This window comes from Gymnoscopelus microlampas (genome assembly GCF_963454915.1).
Source record: "Gymnoscopelus microlampas genome assembly, chromosome: 1".
NCBI classification, from domain to species: domain Eukaryota; kingdom Metazoa; phylum Chordata; class Actinopteri; order Myctophiformes; family Myctophidae; genus Gymnoscopelus; species Gymnoscopelus microlampas.
Window position 1 is genome coordinate 11,378,740 of NC_139962.1, and position 12,885 is coordinate 11,391,624.

A 12,885-nucleotide genomic window follows, 5' to 3' on the forward strand; every position below is an offset into this window, starting at 1 on the left:
TCAATAGACAATACACTAATATAATAATACATTAGACTCTATTGAATAAGACTATGTATTATTAAAGATTGCTAGTTCCCCCCTACTCCCCCCCCCTAGCTTGCAAACACTTGATTTCTGGTGTGCTCAACTGTCATGACACATGCAGTGTCAGTCTTTCTCATGCTAAGCAAGTCAGTGGTTTTACATTTCCATGAAAGCCTTCAGTATCACTTAATACACCAAACAAGGGCCTCCTCATCCATGCTGCCCATGGAACCATATACAGATCGAACCCTTACTGGCAGCAATACTACCATATTATAGATAGAAATGCAGCAGCAAACAGTTGAAGTAATTTATCACAAAATATGTTAATCTTGTCTAAGCTTTGTTTATTTTCATGTACCTGGGGCCCCTGTGTGGCCTGGACTGGCACTGCACATATGGCTCAGGTTTTTGAGAATGGCCATGTCTAAAATTGGTCCATATGATTTTATGGTAGGCTAGCCTTAAATGCTTTTTAGATTATTTAATTAGCACATCTCTTCTTTGAGTTGATTTGACTGTGTTACATTTTCAATTCAATTCAGTTGTATTAAATTATTATCTGCAGCTTTTAGTTTTTTGTCCATGTCGTGTGGTGCCAATTCAGCGCATGGTAGCACTTTAACTTGCATTGATTGGTCAGCTGCCTTATGAGCCCATGGGTTTAAACGACAGCTGAGCTGAGTGACCAATCAGGGACCGACGCCTGGTACTGTATCAAACTGTCTACAAGGGCAGTGCAGATGCAGTCTTTATAAACACTGTACTGATCAATGGATTGCTGCTCTTCAGCAGAAGTCATGCCAATCGCTTTCTTTTGGAGCACTCTTTTATTCACAACGAGACCAATTTAAACTTTAATGGGACAAGGGTGAGGGGGTGCCCACAGCAGCTATGCATGTCTGTGTAAGAGGCAGAATATTACATTGCAGGGATTATGCGTGCCATTGCGTCAACTGTACTAGGCATAGGCATACTGTATATACTGTATGTGATTTTATGGTGTGACTCTCTATGGCTGTGTGTGTGTGTGTGTGTGTGTGTGTGTGTGTGTGTGTGTGTGTGCGCGCGTGTGCGTGCATGCGTGCGTATTTGTCTGTCTGTCTGTCTGGAGCTAATTTCGCAAACTGCTGGACTGATCAGCACCAAATGACGGCCTATGATGGTGGGATTGTTTGAGTCTCCCAACATAGTCTGTATTAATCAAGACAAGTCCGCTTGGTGTATCAGGGCCTTTAGATACACCAACATTGTCCTTGCAAATACTTTTTGTACTAGGGGTAGTATTGCAGCATTCATTTAAAAGTTATTGTTTGCCATGGGAATACCTTAGGGGATAGATTCATGTGTTAAGTATGCCAAAGGTCTGAGCCGAAAATTATGTTTTCGGCTCCCTTTTGGCCATGCTGTAAAGATCTGTAAGATGCCGTTACCATACTTATGTATTACATTTTGTTGCATTTGTGGTAGCACATAAATACATAAACTGACAGAAAAACGCCTGTTGATTCCTCCCACCAGTCATCGATATCATCATCAACAGCATCAACATAATCACCATTTCCCTCAGAGCAAAGACAGTAAAATATTACAACTTAGTTGCAAACACTTACATCATGCTGCTCCTAATAGACTAATAGTATGGGGAATAAAATATGCTTTGTTCCTATCGCAATCTGAGTCTAGGAATTAAAAAATTCTTTCCTGGGGGCAATAATTCAAATTCGATAAAAAAGGGGTTGACTTTGGTTGGCTATGACTTTCATGATAACTTGTTCCTCATATATCATGTTCAGACTCCAGACCCTTCCGTTTTACCTCAATCTAGTTCTACTAGCCACAACGAAGATCCTACGTAAATGTGTTCTCTGTTTTACATTGGCAATGCCAAACCAATGAGGCTTTCAATGAAGGTCCTACAACAAAGGCTTGGTTAACCCATTATGACCAAATGCCTTCTAAACCAGTAGTTCTCAAACGTTTTCGTGCCAAGGACCCCCAAAATGCTAGATATTTGGCCACGGACTCCCCATCTGAAAATGTTTTGTGCCAGGGACCCCCAGAAGAGAAGATTTGTATCAAAAAAAAAATCTAAATTATTCAAATTTTTTCAAACACTTTGCTCGCACATTCCCACTAGGCCGAGGAAGAAATGCCACTTGAACATTTTCAAATCAGCCTCATGGTGGCACTATAACAGGCAGATTTGTGTTTTTACCTATAACTGCACTGATTTGTGTAAAACTTTGTATGCACACTCCCTAGAGGCCAAGGAAAAACCTTTGCCCTGCATTTTTCACATTTGCATTTTATTCACCTGTTTCCTAGGCTGTGTGTTTTCCACTTCCTGTCGATTTGATCCAATGAAATCCAATGAAACTGGTCAGATGACCAATGATATCCAATGAAATCGACAGGAAGTGGAAAACACAGCCTAGGAAACATGTGAATAGCGCCACCAGGAGGACACTTTTACATAAAGTCTTTATGTAAAACATTTTCTTTATAGTACTCCTTCAGATTTTATCCAAATTTCACACAAACCGATAGAGATACACGGCCGCCTACAAAATCACAGCCACTATTGAGACAGCACACCCACTCGAGGTTCGGGAGAACGATGTACTGCAGCTGTCAATGCAATCCATATGAGAGGCATCGTAAAATACCGTAATTTCACTGGTTGACTACTGAGGCTGCAGCGATTTTTTTTGTGTTCTAATAAAGTGTCCCATTTGTTTGATTTGTCCTTTTTAAAGTGACATATCTGCCATCTCAATATACAACCCACAATATACTATAATATACTCCATCAGTGTGTCAAAAGTGCTAGAATCGGAAATCTAAAGTTTAAGTGGTCGTATTTTCAATACCCAGATACGTTTGTGTCTCTCTTGTATCATTTTTTTTAGACTATTTATTTTGGACAATTATCCAAACAGCATCTTGCAAGACTAATTGTATATTAATACTAACCTGGAGAATTCACAAGTAGTTGAAAATGTCAGGATATGTCACTCCTCCATTTAGTTGGGTTATTTCCCCAACTGCATTCAGGCAAGTTAATACAACAACGGTTTGATTGATTGATTGATGTACTTTATTTAGTAAGACATGAGAACAACAGTACATGGAAGTACAAATTCACAATACAAGGTCTACTAAACTGGAAGACTCATTAAGCACTGAGCTTGTTTAAGATGAGATCCCCATGCACACAAATCATGATGACATATAAGAGACAGACAGATATACACACTACTATACAGAACGTCATACAATCAGCTTACAGGTTACTGGTATGAAGAGTGAAAAATATGTACAAGAAAAGAAAAAGGGGGGGGGGGGGGGGGGTAGGTTAGGACTTGGGGTAGATTAAGACTTGGACAGGGGCCATTTTCGAATTGCAGCCTCCTGAAGGTGTGTCTTTAGGGCAAACGGTAAAGGGTAAACCCATTTTTCATGTACCGTCGGAGCTCTGCGGTAGGTAGAAAATTAATATAAGCCTATGACATGTTCAAAATATATATGTATGAACAAAGTCAGTCGGGATTGGAAAGAGAATTCCCCTCTTCAAAGTCGGCGCTTGTAAAGACAGTGATGTCACTGAAATGCGACTACTTCTTTCTGCCGTCTCCCCTCTGCTGTGTTAAGGGTAACTCATTCAAGTGGCAAATTAAATGTGAAACACATCAACTATTGAGAAAACAAGAAGATATGTTGACAAAGACACTCCATACATTTGGAAACATATTTTTATTCAAATCTGTATCGTCTCCAGTTCATGTAGGATTATTTTAAAAGTAGGCTAACTCTCATATCCTCTTCTATTTGCATTGACAGCTGTAGTACATTGTTCTCCCGTACCTCGAGTGTGTGCGCTGTCTCAATAGTGGCCGTGAATTTGTAGTCGCCCGTGTGTCTCTATACACATGATCTCTATAGTCATGTGATCAAGACAGATCTGTTTGATTTTTCATATTCCATCCTGATTGGCTAAGATTGACATCTAAAGTTTGCAGCAGTGGCCCATTTGGAACAAAATGCCACGAATCATGAACGCAGCGTACGATTGCGGTAAAACTTTGCACACAAATTTGAACTACGTTGAGGAACTAAATGCCACCCTTTTAACATTGCCCTATTATAGCGCCACCAGGAGGCCGATTTTTGAAAAAAATATATATTACTCGCAAATCCGTACACATTATCTCTATAGTCAAGTGATCAAGACGGATCCGTCCGATTTTTCATATTCCATATTTCCATCCTGATTGGCGAATTCCGAACCTTGCTGGCCCACAATAACCTACCCGACCTGGCGGAGACCTGTGCTCCGAGGAGCACTTTTTCTAGTTGTATCATTGAAGACATATGGATATGCCATGATTTTGTGAATGTAACCTTACTGCACCTATAATAATATTTGTGTCCCTGTATGTTTCTCTTTTATGTGGACATAAATAAATGGTAAAAGTGTCTGTGCGTGTGCATGTGTGTGTCACGGTCGGTGCGTGAGTGCGTGCGTGCCTCAGCCTGGGAGCAGAGAAAAACTGTGCCTGGCAGCCAACCGCAAGGCAAAAAAGTACCAGATGCCCCCGTATTGGTTGGAGGAGCGTCAGTCAGCAGTAAATGCTGTCCCATCAGATTTGGCCCGACGGGCTGCTGTGCGCCTCTCCTCTCCTCGCCTCTCCACCAACCGAACCGTGCTCGTGCTGCAACCGCGGGCGGACGCAAAGAAGAACACCATGTTAACCACATTCAAAGAGGCACTTTGAGCTACGAACCAGGGTTTGGAAGACCAGACCAGACCGAGGGATCGGGAGAAGGCGTGCAGAGAGAGGGAACGGCGGCTTCACACACCGACAACGGACGGAGGGAGAGACGCCGATCGAGGAGCACCGACTCTTCTTGAGGAGGAATAACGGGGCTGTTCTTGCCGTGCTAAACGCGGCGTTTTGATCCCATTTTAAGTTATTGGCTCGACCGTTATACGCGCTAAACATGTCATCGTCCGGCAAGGACAACGGCGGTCATTACGCCAACTATGTGGGACCGTACCGCCTGGAGAAGACGCTGGGGAAAGGACAGACAGGTTAGTAAGCTACACTGTTATAAGATGCTGTGTCCTCCAAGCTCCGCCGGGGGTCCGCGGACCATCATCACCGTACATCATCACTGTCTGAGCTGCTACTTTGTCATGGATTTAACCACATTGCATGGTCATAATGTCTCAATGCGGGGTTTTGTCGTATGATCGTTACAAGAAACGCACTGGTGGACGGGTTATGTTATGTATGTGTGTGTGGGGATGCTGCGGGTTCGGTGAGGCTGCAGCAGCAGAGGATGGTGTGATATGACATGCTGCTGCTATGATGATCATGTCCCTTTAATCCCTGTTGTCAGGCAGAGAGACGCTAGATAATGGATCTGTAATGTTGGCGTCTTGTGATTCTTTTTTTTTTTTTTTTTGCTTCATCTCTGCGGTGCCTGATTCTTTTCTGTTGCATCCATCTACTGTGACACACGGCCCACTCTTGTGTTACACCAAATGTGGTGACCTGTCGAATTGTGTGATTCCAGTGGAGTGATGCTTTTGCATGGGGTTAACCCCGTAGTTTGGCCATCGCATCTACAATCTACTATGTAGGCTAATTAAGATAAGATGCCGCCCCTCCCGTTTGAAAAAAAGAATGACAGAAAAGAGAGACATTTTCGTCCGTATCTGACTGAATTATAAAACATGTCAGCCTTTTCCCCCACAGATGCCACCAGGAATATATCCAAATGTCTTCTCAGGTGACGTGCCATCCTCTCACCTTTTGTGCCATAGTAAAGCCCGAATTTGCCTGATAGAGCTAAAACAGCGACATCTGGAGTCCCACAATTCGATAGGTCGCTACTTGTGCTGTAACACCAGATTGGCCGATCTCTGCAAAACTAGGCAGGGCATAGCGATGATGATGCTGCTGCTGCACTACGGCTGCTATCTGGGCTAATGCTGGTCCCAGCAGTGACAGCAGTCCCAACACCAATGTACAAGTCCCACAGTCATTGTTTCTTCTTAGCAAATACACTGACATGTTCCATTCCAGTCTCTCTCTCTCTCTCTCTCTCTCTCTCTCTCTCTCTCTCTCTCAGCACAATGTAAGGTAGGCTACAGTACAAAGTGTATGACATAATATACGTCCGTACTCCGTAGTGCCACCACTGTGCTCTGTTATCTGTATGTTCTCTTGACCAATACCATTTAGAGGCCCTCAGGCCCAGTGACCCTGCATCACAGCCCCAGTCTCACGGGCACTTTGGCACGCAGTGCAGAGAGACCTTCTTAGATCTGACAGACACCCACCCATCACCACCACCACACTGCCCGGTGTGATGGTCATCCCCCAGGCTGCTGGCCTATAGCCTGGCTATACCTGTCTCACCGCTCCTCCTGAAACTGAGCAGAGCCTTGAAGTGCTTAATGCCTTTGTGAATGTGTGTAAGAGGGAAAGAAGAGAGTGATATAGACCGCGGAAAACTGAGAGTATGTGTATGTTTGTGTGTGCACAAACACGTTTGTTTGTGTGTGTGCGTGTGTGTGTGTGTGTGTGTGCATTGAGCTGTTGATAGCTGTTATCATTGTGTTGAAAGCTTCAGTGCTGCGTTGCATAGTAGGCTACAATACAGTACATGGAGGGAAGCCCATACGTCATCACCTCCTCCACTGGCTCAGGAAGGATAACACTACAGGCTTGTGTGCGTGCGTGTTTGTGTGCGCGTGCGCGCGTGTGTGCGTGTGTGCGTGTGTGCGTGTGTGCGTGTGTGTGTGTGTGTGTGTGTGTGTGTGTGTGTGTGTGTGTGTGTGTGTGTGTGTGTGTGTGTGTGTGTGTGTGTGTGTGTGTGTGTGTGTGTTGCCTATTTGTTTGTGAGGTTGTCTGTGTGGTGTTAGGGTATGACGTGTTTGTGTATCTAGTTTATGGATATGTATGCAACGTGCACATGTCTGACTATCTGTATGTCTTTGATGTGTGTGTGTGTTTATTTCTATATATGATGTTTATTTGCATGCAGAATGAGAGGGGACCCCCACCCCCTCCTCTGATTGGCCTGAGGAGAAGCTGATAGACTCAATTACCTGCATGGGTTAGGTTAAATTAACACACATCTGTTCTGATTGGAGGACTGCAGAGACCCAATTAGAACCTCCCTCCCTCGCCGACGCAATTATTCTCGCTGTATTCTTTTTTTTAAGCGGGCGGACACTTCATCCTCTATAATTTCTGAAGTAGTCTGTGTCTGAATAAACATGAACCGAACCGCGTAGCCCAGCCCCCAAAAAAGCCTTCATTTTTTTCATCTTCCCTCCATCACGGGCTTCCCTCGCTCCAGCATCCCATTCAGCTCACACTCTTTCAAAGTGTCTACCAACAGCAGTGCGAGGACTGGCTGTCATGGTCCCCCCCCTCCTCCCCGTCCACATGACGACAATGGACGTACGTTATTTTTGCCGTCCTCCTCCAGTGGCCCGCCAAGCCTTTCATAATCCCCCTTTTCTCTCTCTTTTTTTTTTCTCTCCCATGCCCTCCCGTCCCCTCGGCTTTCCCCATCCTCTGATGCAAGCGTTGCGTTTGTCAGGGCTGTTATACATTGGTGTGCTGCTGACTTGCCTTTGTGCTTTGGTTTGCTTACATTGAACCAGAATCAGCCTCATTGGTCGTTGCACAGCACACTCGTATTTAATGTACTAAAGCTACTGGGCTTGCCTTAGGTAACACATAGATAGAATAATTTACCCAAGGTGGATGATGCAAGAACTGTATAGGCTAATGTCCTATGATGGAGGTTAACACTCTCTCTCTCTCTCTCTCTCTCTCTGCCCCGCTCACACAGGATGACATCATCCTTTCAATTTGCCCATATCCTCCAATGGCAGGTGTGTGTGTGTGTGTGTGTGTGTGTGTGTGTGTGTGTGTGTGTGTGTGTGTGTGTGTGTGTGTGTGTGTGTGTGTGTGTGTGTGTGTGTGTGTGTGTGTGTGTGTGTGTGTGTGTGTGTGTGTGTGTGCGCGTCTCTCCCTGTGGTGCTATAATGAGAGTGTCATGTTATTGACGACGAGCATCCTAAATACTGTGTGGTCCCTGGACCCCAATAGAGTGTGTGGCTGTGTGTGTGGGGGGCTCAGCGTAGCAGAGGGGGGAGGGGTAGAATCCCTGCCCAGATGGCTGACTCCAGGTTCCTCCAATACAGCCTCATTATCAGCAGGTTGCAGGTGGTAACGTTGCCACTGCACTCCCTGTGTGTATGTGTGTGTGATTGGGTTTGTACTGTATGCTTGTGTTTGTGCAGGGGCATATGTACTGTGTGTGTGTGTGTGTGTGTGTGTGTGTGTGTGTGTGTGTGTGTGTGTGTGTGTGTGTGTGTGTGTGTGTGTGTGTGTGTGTGTGTGTGTGTGTGTGTGTGTGTGTGTGTGTGTGTGTGTGTGTGTGTGTGTGAGAGAGAGTACATGTCTCTTGAGTATGTGCATACACACACGCATGCTTTCACATTTTCTACTGTATCGGGTGTGAACTGTTGATATAATGTGTTCATTACAGCAGCGTAGTTTAATTAATGCTGCTTGTTCCTCTGTGAGTGGGGTGGTCTGCATGTTGCACGCTGCATAGCCCTTGGTGGGCCACAGGCACTAACTCCTATGACAAAAAACCCAAAACAGAGTCAGCAGAAGGCTCTGGGGAATTCTGCAGCATACAAAAATGGATTAGTTGTGATGGTCTGAGCCCAGAACACTTACTGTATGCAAAAATCCACTCATACATTATTACAGCAGTGTTTAGTGTCTAGCCTCTCCATGTATGTACTATTGTACGGTAAATTTTATTTGCTGTAACAGCTGAATTTGAGGAAAACCCTCTTCTCTCCTCTCCTCTCCTCTCCTCTCCTCTCCTCTCCTCTCCTCTCCTCTCCTCTCCTCTCCTCTCCTCTTCTCTTCTCTTCTCTTCTCTTCTCTCCTCTCCTCTCCTCTCCTCTCCTCTCCTCTCCTCTCCTCTCCTCTCCTCTCCTCTCCTCTCCTCTCCTCTCCTCTCCTCTCCTCTCCTCTCCTCTCCTCTCCTCTCCTCTCCTCTCCTCTCCTCTCCTCTTCTCTTCTCTTCTCTTCTCTTCTCTTCTCTTCTCTTCTCCAGACAGTAGGGGGTTAAGATAAATAATGGCTTGCGTGGATACTGTTCTCTCTCGTTTTAATTTCCCTCTTTCTCTAGTGTACACCCCCCGCTCTCTATACCCTCCCCTACTGAGGAGTTGGTTTCCATGGTAACCGTAAGAATGCTCTGGCCTGTTCTGAGGCTAGTTTGTTGGAGGTATGCATGTGTGTTATAGACCTATTCCTCGCTTTTCTCCGTTTGTCTCTTTCTTACCCCCCCATCAGTACTTTTTGTTTGTGCCTCATTGGCATGACAAAAGAAAAATGTTGTATCTTATTATAAAGCATCTCTCTCTCTCTCTCTCTCTCTCTCTCTCTCTCTCTCTCTCACCACATTCCATCCTGTCCTTCATCACACCTTTCGCCTTCACTCTCTATTTCAACTGTGCAGCTGATTTAACAGAGTTAATCCATCTGTAGTTGAAGGAGCAGTTTCTTGTTTGTCTGTCTGTCTGTCTGTCTGTCTGTCTATCTCCCTGTCTCCCTGTCTGTCTCCTTGTCTGTCTCCCTGTCTGTCTGTCTTTCTCTGTCTGTTTCTCTGCGGTAGCAGCAGCGGCCTGCTTCCTCGCCATGCTGCCTGCTATATTCCGCTATCAGCATCCCAAAAAGGGCTTCAGCAGATAGGCTGTAAGGAGAAACTATCATTTAGATATCTTTTATGACAGCTACACTATATTGTATTATATTGCAACTCTTTGACAACCGTAAAGCATGTACAATTAAATGCAAAATGCAGTGACCTTTTGTTAAAATCTAGTGTTAACTCATTTATTTACATAATGTATTTGTAACTGTACAAAAGTTGATGGTAAAACTTCTACAGTTACAAATGGATACATTTTGCACTGAAGACTTTACTGTGTAGCAAAAATGTGTAGCTAAATATTTGGTGATAATATATCCATTTGTAACTCTTGTGAGTATACATACTGTACAAATGTAACCATATGGACCTGGAAGAGTGTGTGTGTGTGTGTGTGTGTGTGTGTGTGCGCTGTAAGCACGCAACCACACGCTTACAGTCTTTCCCATACGGTGTGAGGTTCATTACCACTGGCATTAGCGAGGATGAAAGCAGCCTGAAAACACAGGGGTCTCTCTCAGAAGTGCTAAACGAATGAATGACGCAAGAACACAGAGAAAAAGCATTTTACCCCTCATCAGATACAAAGTATCTTTGATATTGTGGGAGGCAGGAAAGAACAAAGGCTGTTTATCAAGTCTGCTGCTCAGCGTGCTGAGAATGCTGAAAGTGAGATTCAATTAACTAGAGTCAATAATACTTCTCTCACTATTCTCTTTTTGACACACACACACACACACACACACACACACACACACACACACACACACACACACACACACACACACACACACAGATACGTACGTACGTACGTACCCCCCCCCCCCCCCCCCCCCACACACACACACACACACTTGTTGGTTTGTGACTCATGTTCTTTAGTGTTACAAATGGATAAATTAACGCTGAGAATGTTAACGTGTAGTTAGCATGCTCCTAGCTAAGAAGCCTGGAGAAGTCCAGACTAGCCAGGTCACAAGCTAGTCCCCAGACCAAAGATTATGCAGTCCTCTCCTCTCCTCTCCTCTCCTTCCAGCTTGTGTCCTGAATTGATCGTCAGCCAATAATGTGGCAGGGAGCTTGTTAATCACCTCCTGCAATATTTGCAGGAACAGCTTGTTAATTGTCATGTCCGTCCTGTCCGTGCACAGTGATCCCCCGCTTCTATCAGAGTAAAACATTTTCTAATGCCAACCTTTTAACTACATGTTGGTGCTGTGTGGAATCCTTAGCCTACAAGTTGCATTGTGCATTTGCTTCAACGTCTTTCTTAACACTCACTGAACTATGTCTTGTTCAGCGAGTGACGACGGAATGCAAGCAGAAATTACGGAGCCCCTGAAGGGACATACTTGGGCGATACTTGCTATTTTCCTATTGTGATCTGTAGCCATTAAAAATCGGCAAGGGGGCACCGTGGGGGCTGTCATATATACAGTAATGATTTACCATGTACAAGGTTAGAGGAATTATGATAATCACCACTTGAGTCACTCTTATTGAGAGAGCTTAATAAAAGACCATTATTGGACAAAATTAGTTTTGGTCGTCTTTTACTAAAGGATTTATGTTATTGCACGGAGGTCTGTGAAATCAATTAAACATAAACATAAAATGGTCGATTTAATATCAATGTCTCCTCTAAGTGCACACATATTATGGAGAACGGAGATGCAAAGGAGACGATAAACTAATATCTCTGCCCTCAATGCTCGTGCTGCAGGGCTCTGCGAGTAGACGGTAGGTTGCACATTAAAGAGCGTTTTCATAACATCTTAATTAATGGCCTGAATATTTGCGTAGGAAAACACTAATCGGCATTTTCCCTTCTATCTGTGATATACGATTAAATCACCAATCGGAACAAGCCTGCTTTGGATTCTGCTGTGGTGGTGAAATTGCTAATTGCTTATTGCTTCACAGAAGATGATTGTCTTGTGAAAAACACAACACATTAAAGCTTCAAAATCTGTCAACAAGCTTATCTACTCACAATTGACCTATCCTCATAAAAATATACTTTATTGACCATATCCCACTTGAAACGAAGTGAGTGCAACAGGATTCATTTTGCATTTATTTTGCACTAAAACTCATTCAAACTAACCGGCCTTCGCCTTTCAGTCAAATAATCGTCCAGATAATCCATTTAGCAGCCAATGTCTAAAATGTGTCACTATTTCTGACGATGACAACGATAATCAGACCTTTTAGATGGGGGTCTGTGGCCAAATACATATACATTTTGGGGTCCTTGACATGAAAAAGTTTCAGAAACACTGACATAGCAGCATAAGTTTTTTCAAAAACAAAAAAGATATTTTGTAGAATCTAAACCTCAGGCTTTAAGGGGTTAAGGTGCGAGAAAAAAGTAAAGAATCGTAGGTAGGTCCACGAGGAAGAGCACAAAAAAGCTTTCCTCCCATTATGTGCTCTGCACAACTCGCTGTAGGTTTTTCTTTTCTCGGGCAGTACAGTTTCCATACCAGGCCGTAACACAGCCTGATAGAACGCCTTCAACTGAGCTGTTGTAGTACAGCAGCCTGAGGATGCGGGGTCCTACTCCGAACTTCTTCTGGCGACATTGTCCATTACCATGACCTAATTCTCCCTCCTGGCAGGTGTGCTATAGTCCACAGCCTTTCTACCCACTTTACAGGCAGCCATATTCAAACAGGGGGCAATTTAATGCCTCAATCAATGGCTAGTAATCAAACAGCAATGGGTTATGGCTCCAGATAAGCTTCTTATGGTGCCGCAGGCCTCATCCCTCGGCCAAAAACTTAATGAAATTGAGCATAAATCCCCCCTCCTTCTCTCTCTTCCTCACTCTCTCTGTCTCTCTCTCTCCCCCCTCTCATCCCATTCCAAAAGCAATCTTGACTTTTCCCCTGAGTCAGCATTTTCAGCTGCCCAAGTGTGAGTGAGGCAGTGGGGAAATTAACATTTGAAGGACGTCTCTACCTCTCTTCTTTCTCCCTCTGATCTGGTCTCCTGCCCAGCATGCTCAAACCACCTATTCTGGAGTCCCTTTCCCTACCTATAGCATTGGGAGGAACGAACTCTTCTTCGTGCTTCTTAACAAAAGACATG

General features: G+C 44.2%; 1 protein-coding gene across 1 annotated transcript in view; it reads left to right on the top strand.

The window, feature by feature from the left end:
* Window positions 1-5,031: 5,031 nt before the first annotated feature.
* brsk2b (BR serine/threonine kinase 2b) overlaps window positions 5,032-12,885 on the top strand; it is a gene marked incomplete at both ends in the record, with an annotated part of 124,648 nt that continues 116,794 nt past the window's right edge. Inside the window, one exon of the mRNA XM_084060679.1 lies at window positions 5,032-5,122. Within this exon, the coding sequence (XP_083916805.1) occupies window positions 5,032-5,122 (91 nt within the window). The remainder of the gene's footprint in view (window positions 5,123-12,885) is intronic.